The sequence below is a fragment of the Vitis vinifera genome, chromosome 7, assembly GCF_030704535.1.
Source record: "Vitis vinifera cultivar Pinot Noir 40024 chromosome 7, ASM3070453v1".
Lineage (NCBI taxonomy): Eukaryota > Viridiplantae > Streptophyta > Magnoliopsida > Vitales > Vitaceae > Vitis > Vitis vinifera.
In genome coordinates this window covers 27,615,223-27,641,099 of record NC_081811.1, presented here as the reverse complement: position 1 = coordinate 27,641,099, position 25,877 = coordinate 27,615,223, and the positions used below count along the sequence as shown (strand labels likewise).

Sequence of the window (25,877 nt, the reverse complement as noted above, 5' to 3'; positions counted from 1 at the left end):
TCCTAAAAAAAAAAAGTGAATACAACATAAAATAACTAAAAGATAGTATCTAAAAATACTCTATTTTTTGTTCTTTTAAAATTAAAAAATAGAAAATAGTTTTTAGTTATCAAATATATTTTCTGTATTTTTAGTTTTGGAGAACAAATAATTATTACCAAAACCAATTTCTAAACATGCCCTAAATTTTTCTCTTCTACGACGAGTTCAAAAAAATCAAAATCAAACCATCAAATGGAACCTTGGTGAGACGCTTAATATATTGTCTTTTGAAAAAACTTTATTCCAACGAAATTTTTGAATGTAATGCATACCTTGGGTAGTTTTGTTAATTAGATTTTAAAAAATAACAGATAAATATTAGCAAATTGACAAAATTTTTGTGAGGAAAGCAAGAATGTATTGTAATATCGAGACCCAAGAATTTTGGATAGATTCATAAATTAAATTCTAAAAAATCATATACATATATATAAAAGAAAGGTAAAAATTCTTAATTATATAGCCTGTTTGAAGCCACTATTCAACACATCCTATTCTTTATAAACTCGTTTGCTTCGTGGGCAAGGGAGCTTAATTTTATAAGCAGCTACCATGTGAAAAGAAAAAGGAAACATTATTTATCTACAAAAAAAAAATTCATAAAATTCCCACGTTTAAGGCAAGGTTAATTTATACAAAACCTAGATTATCATATTGACTTAGAGCATAGAGATTGACACCTCTTATTTCATTTTTATTTTATTGGTTCTAACAACCCAATTAGTTTCTTGGGTGTGATATTAACAATATAGTTTCGCATATAATAATAATGATGATGATGACGATCTTGAGATACATGATGTTAGAATTAAGTGGGTATATATATATATATAGGTGTATACTTTTCATGTTTATATTATTATAATTTTTATGGGCTATGCATGAATATTGGTGCATACCTTAATTATACTATGCTGTTCACCAATATTTTTTTTTTTTTGTCATTTTAGATTTATAATTACCATAGTTAAAGGTTTTTTTTTTTTAATCAACATGTGTTTACCAGGGAGGAAATTACAAGTAATTGGTGGACAATTACTATGATCAAATTTATTTAATGAAATTGGAAATGTTGGAAAGTTTCTTTCATTTATTTTTTTTTTGAGGATAATTTTCTTTTTTGTAAAATAAAATATTTATTGCATTGGATGTTTCATATATAGTTAATTCCTTGTCAAAATAGTTTTGGTGTAAAATAAGGAAAGTGATTAAAATTATATCAATGAATATTCAATGTCATGAGAAGAAATTTATGAGATGAAACAAACATTAAAAGCCTATACCAAAGAAGCATGAAAAAGGGTGGAAAAACCCTTTTTAGGTATAAATATAAGTAATAAGAGCTAATTATATCAAATTTTTCTTTATTTTCTCTAATATTATATAAGTAATAGAAAGGCAACATTGTTTATGATTTTGGGTCTTATAAACTTCCTTTTCTAACACGAATTAAATTTTGATCAAAATGAGAGTGCTTTATTCAAATTTTCAATCATATATTATTACTTTTTTATTTAAGAGTCGAAGATTCATACAAAGTTTCTTGTTTTTTGAATGTTTTATTCAATCTTTTATTTCTTTAGTCAATATTTCTTTCCTAAGTAAGATTAAATTTTTTGGAGGATGAATGTAAATTGAATTTATTTTCCTTAAACTCCATATCATCCAAAATAAAATAGGAATAAAAAAAAAATTGAAACTAATTTTTACTCTCTTGGATCGGATTGCTATTGAGTAGGAATAATCCAAACATTTTATGGTATTTGATACCAGAGCTTATTTTAAGAGTCATCATTTGAATTACTTATTCCTAAGCTTAAGAGCATCATTATTGTACACCAAATAAATGTATTTAAAGATTTTTATTGGTTAAAATATATAATAAACAACTGGTTTATATTTACATCAAATATTTAATTAATAAGAGCATTTTTGGTGTACTTCTAATTAGATCATCACTCTAACTAAAAGCCCATTTGGTAGTGGTTTTTAAAAGCGTTTCTACCCTTAAAAAACATTGTTTATATATATTTTTTATTTGATAACAAAAAATGATTTTTATTATTATTCTTGTTTGATCACCATCTCAAGTAAACATATTTTACCTAATTTATTTGAATGATCTATGGAGAGTAATCTTTTCACTAATTTTTTTTTTCATACACAATTATTTCAACCCTCTAAAATTAAGATATTCAAGTATTAAGTATTAAATTGAAGGGGGATTATTGACAGAAGATTTTAAATATTTTATAACATCATTATAAATGTTTAACAAAGAACATTTTATTTCTTGTCATGGATGTTGGTAGGGGTGGGGCCACATGGTGCTCAGGAGGAGGGCAAGTGCCCCTCCTTAAATTTTAAAAAGTAACTGATATGATGGGGTTTTGAACCCCTTACGTACGAAAAGGTAAAGAAGAAAACTCATTTGTTACAACTACACCACATGGGATGTTCATTAATTTACACCCTTCTAAAATATGTTCTCATTTTTTGCCCCTCCTCAATTCATTTTCTAGCTCTGCAACCTGACGTTGATCTTTCATGTAAACTTTATAACCACTTTCTAAGAGTTGACCAAGACGTTCATATATACATTCACACGTGTGATTAATTGCTCCCATGTTAAGATATCATGCATGTGTTTTTCTACAAATTTTTTCCAACTTATTTTGTCTTCTTCCACATCTTTTCAAGGAATATGAATTTTGACTTATTAATATATTGTTTAATAAATAAAAACTTCCTTTATTTTCCTTGGTCATGACCATATCCTATACTATTTTTATTAATAAGATTTTCTTCCTTCTTTTATTTGAAGAACTTATTGGAAATTTTCTTATTCCTTATCTTTTTAATCTCTTTTCATGAGTTTGTCTAATAATCTTATAAATTAATCAGTGATCATATAATCCAAATCTTTGAATCCATCAATTATCAAAATAATATAATCAAATTTTGAATCTAAAAGATTAATAAAATTTTCAATCACGCAAATATCATTCAACCTTTTGTCAAATTTTTTTATTACTCTTGAGAAATAATTAAATATTCATTCTAATTCTTTCGTACTCAAACTTTTAAATTTTTATTTAAGAGTTTAGAAACAAACATTTTCTATCTTATCAACTCTTTTATATGCATTTTGTAATATTTCTCGCACTTTCTTAAAAATGATTGCACCTAAAATCTTCTCAAAGGTATATTTATCTATTATTTGATGAACATGGGTAAAAATATATATATATATATATATATATATATATATATATATATATATATATTTTTTCTTAATATTAATTTTAAAAAAGGGAAAAAATCATTTACTTTTAAGATAAATTGGTTTCATCTCACGACTCGTTGTACTTACTTCACAAGCCTTTATGCATCTTGATATATGCTTCAATTTTTGTAATTGTCTTTGTTAAGTTTAAGGACTTAAAATAAATATATCTCATTTGTCATCTTTTTATTATGATTTTAATAACATATTTGTTGGTACAACATGGTTGAACATATACAAATAGTTATATAAAGAGATAATTAATGGAAAAAAATTAAGAGAAATTTATTATGGATTTTAATTACTCTACTTCAACCAATCGTACAATATTTTATTGATAGATGCTTATACCCAATAAAATATAAACTCTTAATATTAAAGATATGGAAACCTTTGATGATGGATCAATTGCTCAAATATAAAATATAAAATTACCACTAAAATTAAAATATATTTTAATTATCTTTTAAAAACCAAATCAAAACTGATTTTTAAGAATTTAAATTTACTTTCCTAGTCACTATATTGGAGATCAACAATGTCACTCTATGCCAACTCTTGACTATGATATATTTGGAAATAGGTCTAGGTTGGTTGAGGTGTGAAATATCATAAAAGTCTAGGTTCACACTTGACGCATGAAATGTCATAAGAGTCTATGGTCACACTTGATGTGGTCCTATGATAGGTTTGAACATAGGCACAGGTAGGTAGGGTTACGATGGTAAAATGTCGTAGAAGATTTATTAATGTTAGAACTACCTAGCGGAGCCTAATCTGATTTGATTCACCATTTAGAACCTGGTTCAATTCATCATTTGCGTTTAAACCAACGTTGAACTGAATCAACAGTTGGATAGCGATTGGATTGAGAACCTGGATTTTTTTAGACAAAAACCCAATCTAATAGGTACAAAGACATAAAACTTGTTGGATATATGTTTTTAAGAATAATTTTTTGTTTTTCAAAACAAAAAAAAATAAAAAATCACATTTGATAATTAAAAATTATTTTTTATTTATATTTTTAAGAATAGAAACAACTTTTAATTGTTTTCATTTATTTTTTAAAAATTATTTTAAAAATAATTATATAAATATGTAAAATAATTAAAAATAAAATGATAGACATAAAACTTGTTATTAAAATATATTTAAAAATATTAAAAATATTTTAGTTTATAATCAAACTTTTATTTTACAAAATATTAAAAAAATAATTTTAAAAAACTACCCATATTTTCCTTTACTAATTTTTATGCACGGTACCCCAACCCAATTGGTCTTTTAGTGGGTTATAGATTGGACTGTTATATGCACCTTAATAAGTAAATATTTTAAAGTGTTTTTTATTATCATATAAATTATATATTCATGATATCATTAATGAAATTATACAACTAATCGTTGAATAGTAAATCGATAAAATTTTCAATTCAATAATCTATCATGTTTTAAAAAACATTGAGATTTTCCTAACCTATAGATTACATTTAAATAATAATTATTAAATTTTCCAAAAAAAATAAATAAATAAAGTTAAGGATGTTAAACCATATGAGAAAATTTTTCTTGTCGGCAAGTCAAAATTTCTAACATTTTTTTTTTTTTGGGTGATGATCAGTGATGAGTGATGTGATATAACTTTCCAAGGAAAATGTGAAAATGGAAGAGAAATATAAAGAATACACGGAGTACGTACACCTTAAGATAAGATCAGGAAAACCCTAGATTATCATTAGAAAAGATGAGTTGCTTAAAAGCGTACACATAGATACATGTGATCTCACCCTAATTTACTGGTTTCTAGAAGATGACTTAATTAATTAGCTAATAGCATCCTAAATTATATGCATATCAAGCTGGCTGCCATGGGTAACATCCAATGAATGATGATATTCTGCTCCAGAATAAACAATAATCATCTCATGATCTCGACGTAAACGACCTGTCTTCATCACATTGACGCCATGGGAGCAACATGCATCCTCACGATTCACGAGTCTATTTATTGCTAGTCATAATCAATGCAGACTTCTAGTTGTGTTATTTAATTGATTATCATCTACCAGTCAAAAGGGATCTCCAAGAAATTTTATATGTACTTAGTGGTTGATCACAGCAACTAATTCAGCTCTTTCTGAGAACTTCAAGATTTCAAATTATAATGTCTCTTCAAATCAAACCTCCTGCTCAAGGAAATCTCATTACAGTTCTCAGCATTGATGGAGGTGGAATCAAAGGAATCATCCCTGGAATTATCCTCGATTTCCTCGAATCAGAACTCCAGGTATGAAGGAGGACAAAGGTGCATGTTTTTTTAGTACAAAAATGAGTCATATGTAGTACGGTTTTTGTAATGGATTCAACATTCTGGTGCTGCAGAAGCTAGATGGGGAGGATGCAAGGCTTGCAGATTACTTTGATGTGGTTTCAGGAACAAGCACTGGTGGTCTCATCGCTACCATGTTAACTGCACCGAACGAAAATAATCGTCCATTATATGCTGCAAGTGGAATCAAGCCTTTTTACCTGGAAAACGGTCCTAAGATTTTCCCACAAAAGAGGTATGAGATGTGATCCAAGTCTCTAGCCATGATGCTTGGTTGGTTACTGTCCCTTCGTAATTATGACTGGCTTTCATTTCTCCTTGGTTGGTTGAAACCACAGTGGGATCTTGGCTTCGGTTGAGAATCTATTCAAGGCTTTCACAGGCCCAAAATATGATGGGAAATATCTACACAGCCTCCTCAAGGATAAATTGAGAGACACAAGGTTGCACCAGACCTTGACAAATGTGGTTATTCCCACTTTTGACATCAAGGAACTCCAGCCCACCATCTTCTCCTCATACCAGGTTCTTCTTTCATTTGTGACTTCGTTAAGAATTTAATTAATCGCTTACAATATTTCCAAATGAGAAGGGCCATACAGGTGTTTGATTAGAGTTTCCTCATGCAGGTGACAACCACCCCATCCTTGGATGCTAAATTAGCAGACATATGCATAAGCACATCGGCTGCGCCAACATTTTTGCCGGCCTATTATTTTGAAAACCCAGATGAGAAAGGAGGAAAAATGCGAGAATTCAACCTCACTGATGGTGGTGTGGCTGCTAATAATCCGGTAAAATGCTTTAATTACAAAATCTAATTAAAGTGGTTGTTGGAAATGAATTTGAGATCAAAGCCTTTACTGATATATATATGACCTTAATTCTGTTTTGGCATGTCTAAATCGTATCATTCCCAGACTTTGCTTGCCATTAGTGAAGTCGCGAAACAGGTATCCAACAAAAACCCGGATTTCTCCCCATTCAAGCCCATGGAATATGACCGTCTTCTGGTAATCTCACTCGGCACTGGCTCAGCAAAAACGGAGCACAAGTACAATGGTAAAATGGCTTCAAAGTGGGGATTGGTAGAGTGGTTATACAATGGTGGAAATACTCCATTAGTGGAATGCTTTGCCCAAGCAAGTACTGATATGGTTGACTTCTACATCTCTCTTGCTTTTCAAACCCATCAATACGAAGAGAATTACCTCCGCATTGATGTAAGCAAACGCATGCATCCAGATAAAAAATTACATGAATTTCCATCTTTCTGTCCAATAATTCTATTTTTATTAGTGATTTGTACACATTATTAATTCCTTAATTATACAATTTATGCACCTCCATGAATATTAACACCCAGGATGATACCTTAACCGGGACTTTAGCTTCACTTGACGTAGCTACAAAAGAGAATTTGAACAACCTTGTACAAGTGGGAGAGAAGCTGTTGAAGAAACCAGTTTCAAGGGTGAATTTGGAGACAGGCCAGTATGAACCAGTCAAGAATGGTGGGAGTAACGAGAAGGCACTCAGAAAGTAAAGATTAATGAATTGGATGCAAACCAATATCCTTCAAGAATACATATATGATTTCTAATATCTTCTTGTTTAATGCTAATTAATCATCCTTTGAATCACTTTTGCAGGTTTGCCAAGAAACTTTCTGATGAAAGGAGACTCCGTGAGTCAATGGCTCAGGCCGCCCAGGATTTAGAATAATATGAAATGGATGTTGATCTATCTTTAGATTTGGGATTTGTAAATTTCATTATTGACCACTTCTTCACCCCACATGTGCGTGCTTGGTTAGTTGAATTTTATTGTTTGTCAATTCCATGTGGCCAAATTTTTATACGCAACTTGGAATAACAGCATCAAATAAACGACGAGATTTGGTTTCTCGCTTTCTAAAACCACATCGTTTTGTTTAATGTTCTTTAAATTGCTTCCTTCTCCCGAGGAATTTCTATTTTAATGTTGTGAGACAGTTTAGATTGTTAAAAACGAAAATAGATATAATGGAAGTTTTTCAGCTTCAGATATTTTTGTTTTGAGAATTACTCCGACGGATAAATGGAGATGCTTAGTTTAATATTCTTCGGAGTAGTTTCAGTTTTTGAAGAGTTCTGATTTTGTCCTGAATCCAATCCCATCTTGAATGACATTGAACAACTTAATTTATGATTTGGATTGAATTAAGAATGAAACATGTCTAGCCCGGATTCAACTCAACAACCTGAAACACTATTGACTATTTTCATAAATTTTATATCTTAGATATATACCCATTATCCACTCTCTGCAAGATTTAAAGTTCTCAACCCGTCAAATCCACAACAACCGATGAGCACCCACTGGAAATTAGAGACTCAAAACAGTTATTGAGTACAACTTTAAAAACCCAAATTCCCATATGGCTGTCGAGAATTTTCTCGAGAAACAAGCACCCATCAAGCCTGCAATTCTAAGATTCCAGAGATCTGACTGTACCGGGTGTGACTCCCACTACATCCAAGAAAATATCAGAAAAATCACATTTCCCAGAAGCAACCAAATACACAAAGGCCTAAACAGAATGCCAAGGTGGTCACATTCATCGGTGCACACCCAATTAAAAAACCAAAAAAAAAAGGCATAAAAAACAGACTTCGGCATGGGGCTCCATTCAACGTATGGGCCATTCGCAGAGGTAGAGCACGGGAGACATAGAAAGACATGCAAGGGCAGCCTTTGACCAAAATTTGATACGGCAAAGAAAAAGAATCGGAGTAGTCATTCCAAATCTCAAATAAACAACTGTAACGGAAAGAAGGAAATGACTACCACCCGTCTCATTCCCTAGAAAATGAAATACACGACCCCGCATCTCATGGTTTACTTGATTATGAGTTAAGAAGACTCCTCCCAAATGAAGATTGGATGAAAAATTTCAATTGAGAAAAACTGAGAAACGCAAGGCAAAGGATTTCATAAAAACAAAAATCAAGCCTCCAGTCCCACTTCCTCCAATACCATTCAAATCAATCCAATTAACTTATTTCGTCACGGACAGCTTCCCTGGCAAAAACACCTTATGATATTGTACAAAGGAATATGTGTCGCAACTTCCTTATCTACAACGGCAATCTATGGCTCAAATTGAATAAAATAATGCTCTGATTAAAATAAAACAAATAGATTGGATTTTACAACACTTTTACAATACAAACTAAGCAAATATTTGCTGAATAACAGTCTCGGCATTTCCATTATACTGTGCAAGAAGATGGATAGCATCAGCCCTAGGCAAAGCAAGAAACTCCTGCACCAACCAAAACAACACGAATTAACAACTGAACTTGATAGAAGCAGACAACTGTGATAAACCTGGGGTCGTAAACCTTGAAAAATTGGTTCCAGATTTAGGACAATGTAAAATGATAGACACAAAAAATGATTTCCAAAGTGTATATATGCTTTTATCCTTACAAACACATCTATCTTTTGCTCCCACTCTTTCTTGTTGAAAGAATAAATTAAAATCTGAGAATATTATATTGAAGGTATTAAATACACCTGTCTTTCCTCTCTCTATGCCCCCCTCATTGAAAAAAAGCAAAAAGGAAAAGACGGGTGTGGAGAGAGAGAAGCTGGGTGTTATTTAATCACTCTTATGTCAAAATGAAAAACAAAAATTGACCATGCTTATAATTTCAGATTGTACAAGAAAATTTTAACTTTCAAAGTAGTAAAATACATGGATAACTCACCATTACTTTAAGTATTGCATTTTCATCACATACAACATCTCTAGATGACATTTGAGTTGGACTGCTGCCATCATCCACCATCCTACCACTTGAAGATACTGTAACTTGGGAAGATCCATTGGTGGAGGTGTCTGCATTAGACTTTGATACAGCATTTGAAAGCAGTGGGGTATTCATTTCTTTCAAGGAATCTATCTTCAAAAGACCTTCAAAACGATCTTTACACATTTGAATTTTAAACCACTCATTGTGCGTATGAAGAGTTGCTCTCATTATCTTCATAAGCTGGGGCTCTTCAATACCAAGCCACCGACCAATAGCAACCTATGGAGGATCATAGTCAGTATGTTTCATTGAGATATGATAAGCATGTTAGGAATTCCAGTTGTCCCAATTGAGAACAGCTACCAAACAAGATAGGAGGAAGCTGGGAAATAATTTTGTCTGAAATCTAGCTCAGATAATACAGTTATCAATACATCGGTGGCTTAGAATATGACTACAGCTGCCATTTTCTTTTAGCATGTTTCAAATACAGTAATCAGGTGCTTGTAGATGGACCATAAAAAGTATTTAGCTTCAACAACGATGTTCATAGTATATTTCTTGTGCTGTATAGATTTCATGTTTTCTGATTCATTATGTAAAATGCATACCATATCTTTCTTTGCCTTTGCTTAAGTTTCTCTGTTATGTTATGTGCCATTGTTATCTTGATAGCTTTCAGTCACTTTCCCAATTTAAAAATAAAAAAATGAAAACAAATCATATTTGCCTGAGCGTGCACTGACAAAAGTAATTGCCAACTTGTTTGTATCAGGTTATTGGGATTGACACCATGAACACTCCCATAGAAAAGCAACAGCTACTAATTATTTATCAACAGCCAAACAATCAACACAGCCATGCCAATGTGCCTTGACACCTATGCTCAACAAATGCTGCAAGGAAGATGTGAACTACCAACTCAAAATATGCCTCAGTGGAAACACTAAGCAAACTAATGAACACTTGCAAAAAGGAATTTAATCAAAGCATCAAGGTCTGCAAGGAGAAACAGACTATCATTTTGGTGGTTTGAGCAGTAAATGAGCCTCATAGATAATAAATATTATTGAGGAAAATCTCTGAATAAAAAGAGAATAGAAACTATTTGTGAAAAAACAGAGGAGTCAAACAATGTAAATCCATGAAATTTGTTCACTTAAAATTTGAGATAACAGTACAAACATTAAGTATGCTAAAATTCAAAACAAAAGACAAACAAAACCACTTGATCCTCATCTCAAAAGGTTTTCCATGCTTAAGCTAATAAGACATATAACCTTCGCTTTCCAACCACCAAAAATATAAAAACCAAAGTCCAGGACTGCAAATATTGGAATTAAGACTACTCTCCAACCCCAACACGAGAGAGAGAGAGAGAGAGAGAGAGAGAGAGAGAGAGAACAGCACAAGGAACCAAGATGAAGACAAGGAGCACGAAGAAAAAAAAAATCCACGAATGAAAAAATTGCAAGTAAATCCATTTTCCAACCCTATCAAGAGAGATGGTGAGGGCAGGGAGGAAGGGAGGGAGAGAGAGAGAGAGAGAGAGGAAGAGAAGGACAAGTGACAAGAAGACAAAGAAAGTAAAACCCAAAGAAAGAAGATCAATGAATGAAAAAATTTCAAGTCAGTCCATTTTCCAACTCCAACAAGGGTGAGGGGAAGAGGGGGAAGGAGAGAGGAAAGAAGTAGGAGGAGAAAAAGGAGAAGGAGAAGAAGATGACAAGGAACAAAGATGAAAATTCAATATTCAAAGATAATAGGGAATTCTAAATGTTCTGTAATCTCATCCACATATACAGAACCATATCAATGCATGTTATTTATTGGGAAGAGCTAAAAGTTATTGAATGCAATTGTTTGTTCCAGTTAAATCTGCTGTACATGAAAATACTTTAACTTCCAACTGTATTCACATCTTCTAACAAGTCTATCTATAAACTAAAATTCTTGCTCAGAAGCATAAGAAAAGAAAAGACAAATAAATTGAAAAATGGAAAAACTATGATAGCAAGTAACACAATACCTGAAGTGAAGTAGCAAGAGCATGTAAGGGCAAGCCTTTTCCAAGGGCATCTTCATTAGGTCTCAGCAATGCCAACAAAGTCTCCTTCAAAGCCTTCAGCAACGAAGGGTCATTAGCTGCTAAAGGACCTAAATGAGAGCAGGCAACCCTTAGAGCACTAGAATGATCACCCAAGCTGACAAGCTTAAGAAACTCAACCTGAAACCAGTAAAGCTATCAGATTGTAGCATCCAAGTAAAACTTCATATCCCATAAAAATCAGCATCAAAACATTACCTGCTTAAGCTGGAATAGCAAAACAGGATTTTGCACAAAAAACTCTGGGTCTATACCGTTGACTTCTTCCACAACCTCAGCAGCCATCCCTCTGCTAGCTAGCTCCTTCATTGCCAGCACAGTCTCATACATATTCTCCCTATTGCCAATAGGATCTACAGTGGAATGATTTTCCAGGCCCTGCAGAGCAAAATGAGCTCTCAATGATCAACTTGTGACGTAAAATAATAAAAAGCACTAAATAAATACCTGTTGTCCCCCCAACAAATTTGTGCCGATAGCCAGGGTAGTAGCAGTAAGTTCTTGCTGAACATCAGGAACATAATCATGTTTATCATATCTCCCCCTCCATCGTTTGCGTTTGCTCCTTTCTCCAGTTCCATGACTTCTGTGTCTTTGCAGAACCCTTGAATTTTCTGGCCGATGTGTTTCACTGGTGCTGCAATCATCACGGTTGCCTGTCGGCTCACAAGAGTATCTTATTTCAACATCTGTTCTCGGTGTGCCCACCACATCAGCATTAATTTCAGGAGAGTTATTCATATGAGCATTGCTGATGGAACTTTCACCATCTGAATGTTTATTGGTTTCACAATCCACTTCTAAAGAGCAGCTTCTTGACGATGAATACCCAGGATCCGGCTGATCAACTTTTAGAGGTTCAGAAAGGGTTCGAACTCCTGAAACTGGGAAGAAATCATAAATGATGCTAAAAAGGAAAATTGGATTTAAAAAACAAATAACTGAAGGAAAATGGCAAAGTTTTGAAGTTCACCAGAAGAAGATGCAAGTCCAGAGTCCACAATACCCCTATAAATGCAATATTCTCGAACAAGCTCATCAAGCATGGAAACATCCAATCTCACCCGGCATAATTCATTCTGCAATAGACAAGTACAAGAAATAAAGACTTGTAAGCTCAAAAAAATCCAGTTCTAGCCAACAAAATAAAGTAGGAAAACTGGACCACCCTGAACAGGACCACATTAACTGAGAAAAAAAGAAGTTTGAAATGTACTACAAAGTTCATAACTCAAATGAACAGAAAACGCATAAGTTAAATAGATAGTAAAAATTAGCCACTTAAACTATAAAAACAATTTCAGTATACAAAAGACAGAAATTAGTATCACAAGCTTCATAGTACCACAGGGTGTAAAAGGAACTAAATAAACCTAATATAAATAGAAAATCAAAACCCTTTTCAAGCAAGAAAGGCCTAATGTTGTGTCTATTGGAGTATGGTAACTTGTCAAAAAATTAAGAAAATTGAAGCAAGAAATGAATGAATGGGATGATCCTATATTCAACCAATTCTTGATTATATATAGATAAATTAATAATGGAAACTGAAAGGCACTACAAGGTAAAATCACTGATTGAAAATTGCCTAGTAAAAACTCTTATTATTAGTAAATTTAAACGAAAGGCCAACTATAATATGAGGCCAAATACTTCTGTATTTGTGGATGGAAGATATGAGATCGGACTGTCTTCCTCCATATTTTTTAAGATTTTCAGATTTTTAATGACTTCAATTACCAAATTCAAAGTCACTTACCAATTGCCTACAGAAGGCAGGCATAAAACTGGTATTCTTAATTGCAGTTGACTAGAATTACATTTCCAGTTTGGTGCTAGCAACAAATGGCATGTAATTAGAGGAAATAATGTCAATCCTCTAAAATGCAACCATGGAGTAAATCTGGTGCTTTTAACACCAGTCAAGAATAATTAAACTTCAAGCATGGTGCTAATAACAGCTAGAATGAAATTTGAGGAAATAATATGAAGCGTCTAAAATGCAACTATGTATAAATCTAGTGCTTTTAAAAGCAGCCAAATGCAACTGAATTTTGGATCTAGAGCTAATAAAAGATGGGGTGGACTTTGACGAAATAATAAATAATATTAAAAATGTTTGATTGATAAAATAATAGAATACACTGAAAAATATGAAGTAACCTGAAATGCCTGAAATAAATCACCCTTAGCAAATCTCAAGCTATCAATAGCCCCTTGTCTTGTAAGCTCTACAGCATGTGCAAGTGCTTGTATGTCCACCTGGATGTCAGAATAGAACATGCAAAATTGAAATATATATATGAGAGACCCACTTGGCATTCTAGACAATAGATGTTATCAAACATGATGTCCCAACAAATAATGGACAAAATATCACAACGATGATTAAGGCCACTAGAACGCCAACATTTGAAGTATACTGCATTTTACGTCCAATTAAAACCAAAACAAAATTGGCTTTACTCCAAAAACCTTACCTCATCAAACGGAGGAACCTCATATAGACTCTCTTGGGGGGTTGCTGGGGGATCGCGTTCCTCAAGGAGCAACCTCTCAGTAAGATCTGAAATGGGTGATGACATTCTTTCACGAAAGCAAAATCCTTTGTGTATGCTGCGCATGAAGGGCAGAGTATTAAACAATGATGACAGTGAATTTCACATGCACATACAGACAATAATGAGTAGATATATTCAGTGAAAGTTGATCAACTAATGAAGAATAACCTTATCAAATATCTCAATGTCATTGAAAAGAGTGGATCATATGCATGCATGTGAGCTCTTAAAACAGAGGATATTAATCCAGCAATGTCAAACCTCCTCCTTTCAGACCACTGAAACATATAAAGCAAGTGAGATTACAGAACTAAGAAATTCACTTCATGGAATTACTTTTCTCCAAAAGCCAATATCAATAAAGATATATCCAGAATTATAAGTGCACAGTTTTGATCTTTATCTAACTGAATAAAGTCAGATGAATTATGCTATTATTTCTAAGCCCAACAACCAAAAGAATGCTAAGAAATATTTTATAACAAAACTATGGGGTATAAAAAAATAAAAAATAAAATAAAAGTAACCATATCAAATAATTAAATTTGTAGCATATCCACAAAAAAGCATGAACCTTAATATGAGGCAGCAGCTGTAATGGGAACATCATTCAAGCATATCAGATAGCAGAGAAATTTAGAAAATTCGGTTTACATGGTCCAAAAGGGAATCTAACTAAAAATCTTTTGACACCACATTTTCATCAAAAGCTCCCTTGTAGGTTTCTTAAAATTTAGTCTCCTAATTCTATAGAAGAATAGATGATGTTTGCAAACCATACAAGAATAATAACACTATATTCAGCTGTCCAAAAGCATCCTATTTGCAAATAATAGTAGTAAGGATGTCAATGGAGATTGTCCCATCAAGAATCTACCTAAAAATTTGATCATTCGCAAACTTGATCCATATCCACATTCAGATATCCACTATTAACATTTTTTCTGAACATAACAGATTCTAGGTTTCATTAACAAATTTTAATTTTAAAGATAAAAGTACAGAACAATCAAAGATTCTGACCATATTGGGCAGCCCATCCTGGGATTAACATGTGGATACAACATTCACAGATATCACACACCTAACAATATGAGTAATCATGAAACACACTTGTCTGCAAAAACCTATAGTAACCCACCTCAGGTGCCACAAGAGAAGTTGGATCATCTTTATCATATATGAATGCAAGAAGAACATGCTTAAATTCCTCATATGCTTCCTTGAACATAAAAACAGACACCAGTCAGAATCCAGAAGTGAATAAAGAGAAAAGTGAAAGCCAATAACTTATTTTTCATGAATTTATTTTCAACAATAATGTGAATTCCAGAACAATTGCATAATGCTCAAGTAATTATTGAATTCCAATCAGCATTTAAAGTGTATGATACCAAAAACTAGCTCAGAAATTAAGGGATTGTCAAAATTAATAAGTTACAAAAGAACTTCTGTTTAATATTACAAAAGAAGATAATAGAAAAAAGTATATTAGTCTACTCACAGCACAAGATTTTTAAACTAGTGAACTTATGAACTTAAATTATTTTTTAACAATATTAATATCAAGCATCACCAAGAAGAAAATTTCCAAAAGGAAATAAAATTTATAGTCATTTTTTGAGTTCTACATTAATTTCATATGGTCCGTAAACCATAACATCTAGATATTGTCAACCAGACGCATATCAGCAATCATGTCCATATAAGATTGACTATAGGTTTTACACTAGTGTATCTATCACAAGCTCTCTATGTTATATTTATCCTTGCATCAAATAACTTATGTTAGCTTTCCATCGCGTAAGTTGCTTATTCTAACCACTTCCCACATACCAGGCTCAATTTTTGGATCAACTAGACTCAAAAATTCCTTTTTGCATAGTGGACAAAAAGCCTTAATTATTATCTCCCACTATAGTGTTAAAACGAACTCAAAAGTGGAGTGAGAGCAGTAGAAATTTAATATAGCAGATCCTCTTAACGCCATTTCCAATATCAATTGATACAGATTAGGTAAAACTTGTTTTGGTGGTGGAGATACCATAACAATAACACAGAAAGAAAAAGAACAATGCGTAAAAGAGGGAATCTGTAAGCACCGGGTAAGCATCAAGAGCACAAGGAGCAAGAACAGTCCTTAGACAGTCGATCGCAGAATCACGAGCCTCGGCAGTTCCTCTCCTCAAAAGCTCAATAAATTTCTTCACAAAATTAAAAACAACAAAAATGAACAATTTTAATTCAGAAAACGGAAAGAAAATATAAATAACACGTTACGTTTTCCAAAGAAATTTTCAATTCATTAGCGGCGGTCTCAAGAGAAAAATGAAAATTACAATATTCAGAATTTCATTTTCCTACATTTTCTCAGAAGCCAAACAGAGCGTAATAATAACCTGCTTCTGCAATCGAAACAGAAACCGATGATCGTCGAGGATGAAAGGAGCATGGACCCGAAGAAGATCCGTGGCGGCATCAATGTCGCCAACCTCTAATGACCGTCTGATCTGACGAATTATCAGTCGCTGATGATAAGACGATGAGGAAGGCGAGGAGGAAGGCGAGGACGATGAAGTGCACGTGACCGAGTCTTCTATTAAGTTCTCAGATTTGGCGAAATCGATGATTAGAGTATCGAGAGCTTCCCAATTCACTGGCATGGAGTCCATATTTTCTCGGGAAAATTTTTGGAAACGTGCGGTCTCACAGAAAAAATTTTAGCCAGAGAGAGAAAGGGTGTGTTTAGGTAGAGGAATTTTCCATTTGAAGGAAATAATTCCCTAAAAATGCAAGAAAGGCGGCGATCTATGGTAAATGGTGATTGGAGATTAAATAGGTGCCAAGTGTCATTCATAGGGGCAAGCGTGTGCTTTGCTATTTTCACCTGCTGGATGAGGTTAGAATCTCACCCGCACCAACGTGGAAAGAGTTGAATCACTCCGAATCCCTCAGCCTCCTTTTTCAGATTATAATATAATATCAATGAATTTTTCCATTTTTGTAAATTCAATCCTTATTAGAAATTTCGAACAACAAGATATCAACTTTACAATTTTATCAATTCTATAAATGTTAATTTGCAATGCTGCAATGTTGATCCAAACAGATATATAAAAGTTTTAAAAATTATTAAATAATATTTAAATTAAAATTAAAATTTTTTTAAAAATGAAATCCATGCAAAGCCCAATATCAAGGGCCAAGTTCTGGGCCTTCGATTTGGGAAAAGCAGCCCAACTCAAAATTTTCTCTCCGACTCAAAAGCCCGTTTCTTTTTCCTCTCCCAGTATCAAATACTGTTGTTGTGATGGCACATCTAAGTTGGCAAGGCACTTGATTGATTGATACGCAGCAGCCCGTGTGGCAAACAAGAGCCCACGCTTGGATGCTCCTCATAATCATGATTCATCCTCATATTATTCAAAAGGGAAAGGAACCATAACACCTCATAATTCAGTGTCTCAGAAAGAATTGACAGGGAATTTAGAGAATGGAAAGGGAGAACTGAAAAGTGGGATTGTAAAACTCACAGCTGTGGGGGTTGTGGGGCTGGAGGAGAGCTTATAATCTATTATCTTTTTCCTTTTATGACATGATGCTGATGCCGAAAGGTGACCTGAATCTCAGGTTTCAGCAAAAGAGACTTGAGGGCAGGAGGAGAAAGCTATTAAAGCATATCTAGGAGCAAACTTTGATATTCAAGCAAAGGCGCCCGTGGCCTCATGGATAAGGCGTCTGACTTCTAATCAGGCTGGGTTCGAGTTCTAAAACATATTATTATTTTCCTTCATCATTTCCTCTCATCACATAGTCAGCACTCCCCTGTAACACTTCCATTCAGGACTTTCAGATACCACTTACCAGTACCATGAGAGACTTCATCAGATTTAAATTCCTGATACACACTCTCATGTGAAAAAGATCATTATGAACCTCACATATAGAAGCCCTCTGACAGGAAAGAAGGGATGCTATTCAAGCACAGAATTAGACTTGGAACTCCACAATAGGTACAAACTCCCCCAGAGTTTACGAAGAAATAGATGCTGGTCATGCTCAGAACCAAGAATCAGTAGTTCATGTCTCAGTCAGTGTGATTTTTAATAACTTAGATATCCATGAATAGCGCCCATTTCATAAAGGATAAAGCATCTGACTTCTAATCAGGCGATCCCCATTTCCTAATGGATAAAGCATCCGATACTCCTTTGCCTATCAAAGCCACATCATTCATATAAAACTTTTTCCATATACCATAATCCTTTGCATATCAAAGCCATTTCATCAATATAAAACTATTTTCCATATAAAAAATATCAAAGCTCGGTGCCTATAAGGAAACATGAAATCATCCTCAAGTATTTTATTCAAAATTAGAAACAATGAATGATCTATCGATATAAAACTTCTTCCACATTAAATAGAATGCAGCTTGTAATCTCTGAATGCATTTTACTTTCCTCTGATCATAAGTAGACAAATCTGCAATTGAAATACTATCTATGGGCTATACTATCTTAAATAGTTGGATTTACCATTTTGCTAAAATCACAATCAAAGTATATGATGGGAGCTTGTCTATTAGTGCCTTCATTTGCAATGAGGTGGAAGGCCAACATTGAGATTCACCCTCAGAACAGGTTCCTGAAAGGGCATCTGACTGAACTGTGTAAGTTTCTCCTTGCTCTTCTAGGTCACTTCATTGGTGGAGCAGACCTTCACACTCAACAGGCCATCTACATCCAGAAGATCAGGCAGCTGACAGAGCCTGGAATGTCATGCAAAGAAGCATTCTGTTAAAAAGATATCTAAATATTGGTATCATTAATTTTTACTTTCAAAAATCAAGAAAAAGTGCACTGTATTGCACCTGCAGACAGGTTGCCTTAGTGTTTGAATTGTTGTTCCATTTTTCATGAAATGAACAACTTTGACTTGGCTTCAGAAAGAAAACTAACAAACGTGACACCTTCCAAACCAGCAGCGGAGTCATGCAATGCCCAGAGGGGGCAAATGAGCCCCATGAAATAAAAATATATATGGTTACTAGTAGGTTGTGCAAGTATGTTGGTATTATTTTAACCACCACCCCTACAAACTCCTTCCCTGGTTCTGCTGTTGTTTCAAACTATAAATAAGCTTTAGAAGACCATATAAAAGATACTTGGTCTTTTGTTTGTTTAATTTCCAATTCAAATCCAACTATATCCTGATGGCTTCACCAATCCTCTATCTTCCATTAGCTTCCGGACTGCTACAGCATCATCCCATCTACCAGCCCTTGCATATATATTTGAGAGTGTCACATAGTTTCCCGCATGTTCAGGCTCCAATTGAAATAACTGTTCTGCAGCCAGCTTTGCAACACTAACATTTTGTTGGGCTCGACAGGCAGCTAGCAGAGCACTCCATATATGCTTACTGGGCTTCAAAGGCATTTTTTCAATAAATCCAACAGCATCCTCAAGCCGATCAGCACGTGCTAGTAAATCAACTACACAAGAAAAATGTTCCATTCCAGGGGTGAACCCAAAGTCTCTAGTCATGGTGTGGAAGAGCTCCATTCCCTCATCCACAAGACCTGAGTGACTACAAGCAGAAAGTGCAGAAGTAAAAGTAACAGAGTTTGGGCAAACATCAGAATGACTCATATCTCGTAGAAGCTGGAGGGCAAATTGGCCCAGCCCATGCATTCCAAACCCTCCTATCATTGTGTTCCATGATACTAAATCTCTAGAAATCATGTTAGAAAATATAGAGTATGCAGTTCCAATGCACCCACATTTGGAGTACATGTGGATCAATGCATTCCAAACAGGAATGACAGAACTGAAACTATTTTTGGTGATGTAGGCATGAACTTGCTTCCCAGATTTTAGATCGCACGCTGGCAAAACAGTTGATATTGTAATTTGATTGTTCATGATCCCTGATCTTTGCATTTTACTAAAACATTCAAGTGCTAAATGTCCCATTTCCAGATCAACAAAACCAAGAATCATGGCATTCCATGTAACAACATCAAATCTGTCCATTAATTCAAATACATTTAGCGCATCTTGTATTCTCTTGCACTTAACATACATTGTCAACAAAGCTGCTCCAGCTGACTTATAGAATGAAGAACTGTCTACACTTCTAATCCCATATCCATGAATTTCTTGACCACATACTAGAGCCCCCAAATGCCGGCAAGAAACAAGGACACTAGAAAGGGAATCCAAATCTGGGAAAGCCACTCTTCTACTCATCATTTCCCTAAAAATCCCTAAGGATTTTTCATGGTTCCCTATCCTTGAATACCCCGAGACCAAAGTGGTCAATGAAATGATATTAGGCTCTTTAATCTGTTCAAAAATTTCCCAAGCCTCATCACAAAGTCCCATTCGGCAATAAGCATCCATGACAGTGTTCCAAGTAACCATATCAGGCTCAAAGCCTCTGATTCTCATAGAAGCCAACAATTCCACAGAGAATTCAAGAAACCCATTACACACATACCCTGAGATCATCGAATTCCAGGATAAAACATCTCTTTCCACCATCTCATCAAAAACCCGCCTACCACTCCCAACATCCCCGGATTTCGAATACATATCAATCAATGAATTACAGACTTGTAAATCAAACTCACACCCACATATAACGACATCTTTGTGGACCTGAATCCCCACTTCCAACCACAACAACTGTCCACATGCTCTAAACACCTTAGGAAACACATACTTATCGGGCAGAACACCCTTCAATTTCATTTCACTATAAGTCCTCACACATTCATCAGACAATCCATTCCTCGAGTAAAAACCAAGAATAGCAGTCCATGCAAACACGTTCGGTTGCGACAATTTGTCGAACAATGCTTGTGCGGAGCCTAGGTCGCCGCAATCCGCGTACATTTGGACTAATTTGGTGAGCATGAAAGGGTGGTGGTCCAGCCCACAGAGGATTATGTGTTGGTGAAGTTGTTTTCCCTGGTGCAGTGCTTTTGAATTGCTACAGAGTTGAAGAAGATGGTTGAGCTGGAATGAAGAAAGGAGGTTGGGATTGGATGTGGGTAGAGATGAGATTGCCCTCTTAAACAAAAAAACTTTCATCTTATTTGATCTCTTCAAGGCCTGACATCATGCGGAGTTAAGAACCAATGCCAACGGAAGCTGAGAACGGATGTTGACAATTAGAGAAGGTATTTGAAAGGGAGATGCCTTCCCAATTTCACTTTTCTTGGGGTATGTTTGGTTGGAGGAAATTTGAAAGGAAAAGTAAAAGAAAATAAAAAGTGAGAAAGTTAAAATTTCAACTTTAAAGTCAATAAATTATATATATATATATATATATATATGGTAATAAAATTTAATTATTTTTTTTCTTAGTTTTTATAAAATAAATATGAAAATTTTAATTTTTGTAATATTTATTATTTTTTTTAAGATTGAACATATTCTAAAAATGAATTATAAAACTTGTTAAATTTATTAAATTCAAAGGAATTAAGATGCTCAAAACTAAGATTATGGTTCGAGTGATCGGAATTGAGGTACACCATTTTTAACAAAGGCAAAGAAACTTGCAGCAATTTCAACATCAGCATGAAGATATATCCTCAAACATTTATTCTATTGGGAAATATCCCACAAACATCTAAATTTCTATAGAAGATTTAGCTATTCTTGATTCTTTGTCTTCTCAATCTCCTTTCATCTGATAGCAATTTTGCAAATCTGCAATGAAATTAATATATACATAAAATTCATTAATTTAAACGCTAAAAATATCAGAGTTTGGGTAGAGAATGTTATCAAAATCATACGAGGAGATTGAATGATCACCTTGTGAGAGCTTCTTCATTGGTGCCTGCATTTTCAACTGGTTCAAATATGCCATTGTCAAGGTTCATCCTGGAAACCGGTTTCTGTAGGAGCTCTTTACCGATCTTCACAAGAGCCTCCATGTTCTTCCGGGTGGCTTTGTCAGTTGATGATGTGTCCCCACTCAATGTGTCATCCTGCTTTCCATAATTAATCAATCCATCCATGAACAACTTAATGCTGTGTGAATGGATTTTTTTTTTCTCTAACAAAAAATATCTAATTATTTTTCAAAATTTTGAAAGTTGTTTGATAATTATTTCCGAGAATAATTTTATGGTCTTCATAACAAAAAAAAACAGGAATAAGTTTTTGTTAACAAAAAACTGTTTTATGTTTTTTGTTCTTAAAAACAAAAAACAAATGATTTAAAAAATATTTTTTAGCTTTTTTTTTCACTTGTTTTCTTAGAATTATTTTAAAAAATAATTATATAAACATGTAAAATATTTAAAATAAAACACTAAATATGAAATTATTTTTTAAAATATTAAAAATAGATTAAAAACATTTTAGGTTTCTAAACAGACTTTTATTTTATAAAGTATAAAAGAAAAGTTTTTAAAAACTGTTTTTAAAAAATCGTCTTTCATCATTATTTTCAAATATAATTATCAAATAGATCTTAAAATTTCATATCAAAACTGTTTTCAAGTAATTTTATAACTTATAAAATATATTAAATTGTTTTTTTTTTAGAACAAATTAAGATCTTTTCAATTGTTATTTAAAGTGTACTCTAAGCAGCAATTAAAAAGGATAAAAATATATAATTTAAAAACTTTTACCTTGTATATATTAATGTTTACATTATAATACAATATGCTTTAGAATAATTGATCAACAAAATAGCTTTCTTATTTAAGTTTATAAATAATAAAATCATTTCTAAAAAAAAAAAAATTTAAGAGTGTATTTAACGATCTAAGAAAGACTAGAAATATTTTATAAAATTACTATCAAACATACTTTAATTATCTATATAAATTTACTTCCTATTTTTTGTTTTTAAAATCAAAACTTCCATATAAAAGTAAAACATTTGATAAAAATATATATATAAATTTATTTTATATTTTAAAAATCACTTTGAATATTTAGAAATCACTTCCAAAATTTTAAAATTTGAGGGCCTTAATTTTTTTAAATAAATTTTAAAACCATCATTTTAAAGTTACTACTATTTTTTTATTTTAAATTTAGTGGTGGGGGTGGGGGGTGAAATTACCTGAATACGAAGGTAGTTATGCTCACATCTAATGGATCTGAAAATCAAGGACATATGAAGGTCAACCATGTCTCCACTGGCAAAGGTGAACGCATCCACCAAAGGCGAATGCCCTTCTTTGTAAAGCCACCCTAGAATCCCCCACCTTGCTGCCCTTTTCGCATTGTATTTCTTCTCTATCTTTGAAGTTCCAGTTCCCAGTGAGATCACCACATAATTCTCATGCTGCAAAGCTTTTGATGCCAAGTGCTCTTCTGGCCCTCCAGGAAACACTGCTCCTGTTGGCTTCATAGCCAGCAATGCCTTCAATAATTCCAAACAATTAAACATCACACCCATCTGTTATATATATATTGTGTTGGGTCAAACCAAACACCCATGAAAATATCTGTCTGTATATTTTTATCTGAGTTGAAATTCTTACAGGGTTATTTGCTGCCACCCCTCCATCAACAAGGTGGAATTCTCTTTCATTTCCATCCGAATCATGGGTTCTAAAGTTATAAGCTGGAAGGTAAGTTGGAGCAGAGGAAGTGCTGATACAAATATCTGACAGCAAAGCGTCTTTAGAAGAATCCATTTCCGCCTGCAATGTCATTGAATTAGAACTTATTAGAACTTTCATCATCAAGCAGCTTGAGTTGTATGAAGTTCTTCTAAGTCAAAAGGCCCAAACCACAAAGCTTGAGAAGATGGTGGGTTGCAGCAATTTTATATCAAATGTAGGTATAACCACTCGGGTTAGAGTCTCATGCAGTCTTCGAGCTCCGAGCATCCTGCGAATTAGACTTCTCAGATACTTTCCATTGTATTTTGGGCCGGTGAGAGTCTGTAGCCTGGTTACTGTAGAACTGCACAGCCCATTGCAGGTATATAATCACCATAATGATGAAGAAAATACAGTAGATAAAAGTGAAAGTGGTGGAGAAAGGCAATTCAGGTGTGTTTGATAGTATTATAGTTACTGGGACTGAGGAAATATTCTGGGGCAATGCTGGAGATAGAACGGAACAATATCTCTGGCCATGAAGAGTGGACGCTGGTTCTCATCGGGCGCAGTTAACATGCTTGCTATCAGACCTCCTGTGCTAGTTCCTGCAATCACATCAAAGTAATCTGCAATGCGGGCATCTGCTCCATCCAGCTCCTACACAATATTCTTCCAATTATAAGTCATGCATAGTTTAAAACTGCTTTTAGCTCTCTCATTTACACGGAGAGTGGTGGTGGTGCACTTACCTGTAACTTGGATTCCAGAAAGCTCAAAATGGTTCCTGGAAGAATGCCTCTTATACCTCCACCATCCATGCTTAGAACAGTAATTCTTTCACCATAGCTTGGTGGGTTGGTTCCATCACTAACAAAACTTTCTTCCATGCTCAATTTTTTGCTACCACTAATGTATGAAGTTATGGGCTTCATATATATATATATGAGAGAGAGAGAGAGAGAGAGAGAGAGAGGGATGTGGAGATCATTTTCATGATTACTACTAAAAATTATGAACAAAAAGTAAAGTCAAGGATAACGAGTGATCGCCTAGTATTTGGATAACTGATTTGAAACTCTATGGACATGGAAGATGAGAAATTAAAGCATGAACGTGAAACAAAAGCAATCCAAATATAGGATGAATTGCACAATGGCATGAAGGCGTATGAACACTTGTACATTTCACAATCAAAGAGGAAAATTAAGCCCAAAACAGCTTCTGCTAGGTGTCCTTCATGATCCCAATGGCATGAAATGTTAGGTAATGACAGGTCGGAGGCAATTAATTGCTTGCACGTAAAAATCAAAATAAAATAAAATGAGGGAAAAAAAAAGAGAATTTATTGTGTCAGCTTGAGAGAGAGAGAAAGGAACCTTTGTTGGAAGGATATATATATTTTTCTTACACGGAATAATAATAATAATAATAATAATAATAATAATAATAATAGAATATTTGCGAAATGTGCAAAATGGGAACAAATGAACGTTCGTACGTGGAGAGAGAGAGATGAGATTAGCTAAAGTTCAATATCATAGTTCTCTTTTTAATCGCTATCTTCATGTCTAGGGTTGCCATCTTATATGCTTTAGGTTCCAAAAAAAAGGTATTAGAAAAGAAAAAAAAAATTCAAAAAATAATAATTTTTTCATATTTGAGTTTATTTTTTAAAAGAAAATTAGGTATAATTAAAATAAGTAAGAAATTTATTTTATATAAATGATAGAATTAAAATAAATGAAATAAATTTGAATTAACATAAAAAATAATTTATTCACTTCAAATTCTTTTTTTTTCTTTTTTTCTTTCCTTTTATTTTTTTTTCTACACAGGGTATGAATCAAATAAATATTGGTCTTTTGCTATACAAATGAATATATTTTCAAATAATATTGGTATATATAAGGAATATATTTCACATTGATGACTAATCAAATATATTAAGAAATATTTCACCTTCTTAGTGAGAGAAAGGTCGTGATGTAAATAACAATGTGTTATTATTCAAAGGCTATGTTTGGTTTCTGGAAAATCCTAAAAAAAAAAAATATTAGAAAAAAATAATTTGATTTCATTATGAAAAATATGAAAGAAAATAAAATATAATTAAATTTAATTAGAAATTTTTGCATTTTAAAATTATTTAGGTTGTGTTTG

General features: G+C 33.4%; 4 protein-coding genes across 5 annotated transcripts; 1 reads left to right on the top strand and 3 right to left on the bottom strand.

Moving 5' to 3' along the window:
* The first annotated feature begins 5,427 nt into the window (after window positions 1-5,427).
* Window positions 5,428-7,579, top strand: LOC100245674 (patatin-like protein 1). Its single transcript, XM_002277282.4, has 7 exons — window positions 5,428-5,618; window positions 5,714-5,895; window positions 5,999-6,185; window positions 6,290-6,454; window positions 6,581-6,883; window positions 7,027-7,202; window positions 7,313-7,579. The coding sequence occupies exons 1-7, from the start codon at window positions 5,496-5,498 to the stop codon at window positions 7,383-7,385; spliced, it is 1,209 nt and encodes a 402-aa protein (XP_002277318.1). The 5' UTR covers window positions 5,428-5,495; the 3' UTR covers window positions 7,386-7,579.
* Window positions 7,580-8,804: 1,225 nt separating this feature from the next.
* Window positions 8,805-16,932, bottom strand: LOC100244129 (uncharacterized). 2 transcript variants are annotated; one of them, XM_010654519.3, is made up of 12 exons: window positions 16,528-16,932; window positions 16,231-16,332; window positions 15,270-15,350; window positions 14,297-14,406; window positions 14,048-14,183; window positions 13,731-13,829; window positions 12,541-12,646; window positions 12,015-12,451; window positions 11,766-11,945; window positions 11,490-11,687; window positions 9,416-9,739; window positions 8,805-8,967 (listed from the first exon to the last, which is right to left on the bottom strand). In XM_010654519.3, exons 1-12 carry the CDS (start codon window positions 16,798-16,800, stop codon window positions 8,875-8,877), a joined length of 2,139 nt encoding a protein of 712 aa, XP_010652821.1. In that variant the 5' UTR covers window positions 16,801-16,932; the 3' UTR covers window positions 8,805-8,874. The 2 variants fall into 2 exon arrangements, with proteins under 2 accessions (XP_010652821.1, XP_010652822.1); XM_010654520.3 differs by having other exon boundaries at window positions 12,015-12,445.
* Window positions 16,933-18,464: 1,532 nt separating this feature from the next.
* Window positions 18,465-21,429, bottom strand: LOC100267994 (pentatricopeptide repeat-containing protein At5g39350). Its single transcript, XM_002277301.5, has 2 exons — window positions 19,002-21,429; window positions 18,465-18,899 (listed from the first exon to the last, which is right to left on the bottom strand). The coding sequence occupies exon 1, from the start codon at window positions 21,226-21,228 to the stop codon at window positions 19,324-19,326; it is 1,905 nt and encodes a 634-aa protein (XP_002277337.2). The 5' UTR covers window positions 21,229-21,429; the 3' UTR covers window positions 18,465-18,899; window positions 19,002-19,323.
* A 225-nt stretch (window positions 21,430-21,654) lies between these two features.
* Window positions 21,655-24,593, bottom strand: LOC100262840 (patatin-like protein 1). The gene is made up of 7 exons (XM_019221012.2): window positions 24,467-24,593; window positions 24,193-24,374; window positions 23,904-24,078; window positions 23,652-23,813; window positions 23,228-23,530; window positions 21,961-22,136; window positions 21,655-21,852 (listed from the first exon to the last, which is right to left on the bottom strand). The coding sequence occupies exons 1-7, from the start codon at window positions 24,533-24,535 to the stop codon at window positions 21,792-21,794; spliced, it is 1,128 nt and encodes a 375-aa protein (XP_019076557.2). The 5' UTR covers window positions 24,536-24,593; the 3' UTR covers window positions 21,655-21,791.
* Between the last annotated feature and the right edge of the window lie 1,284 nt (window positions 24,594-25,877).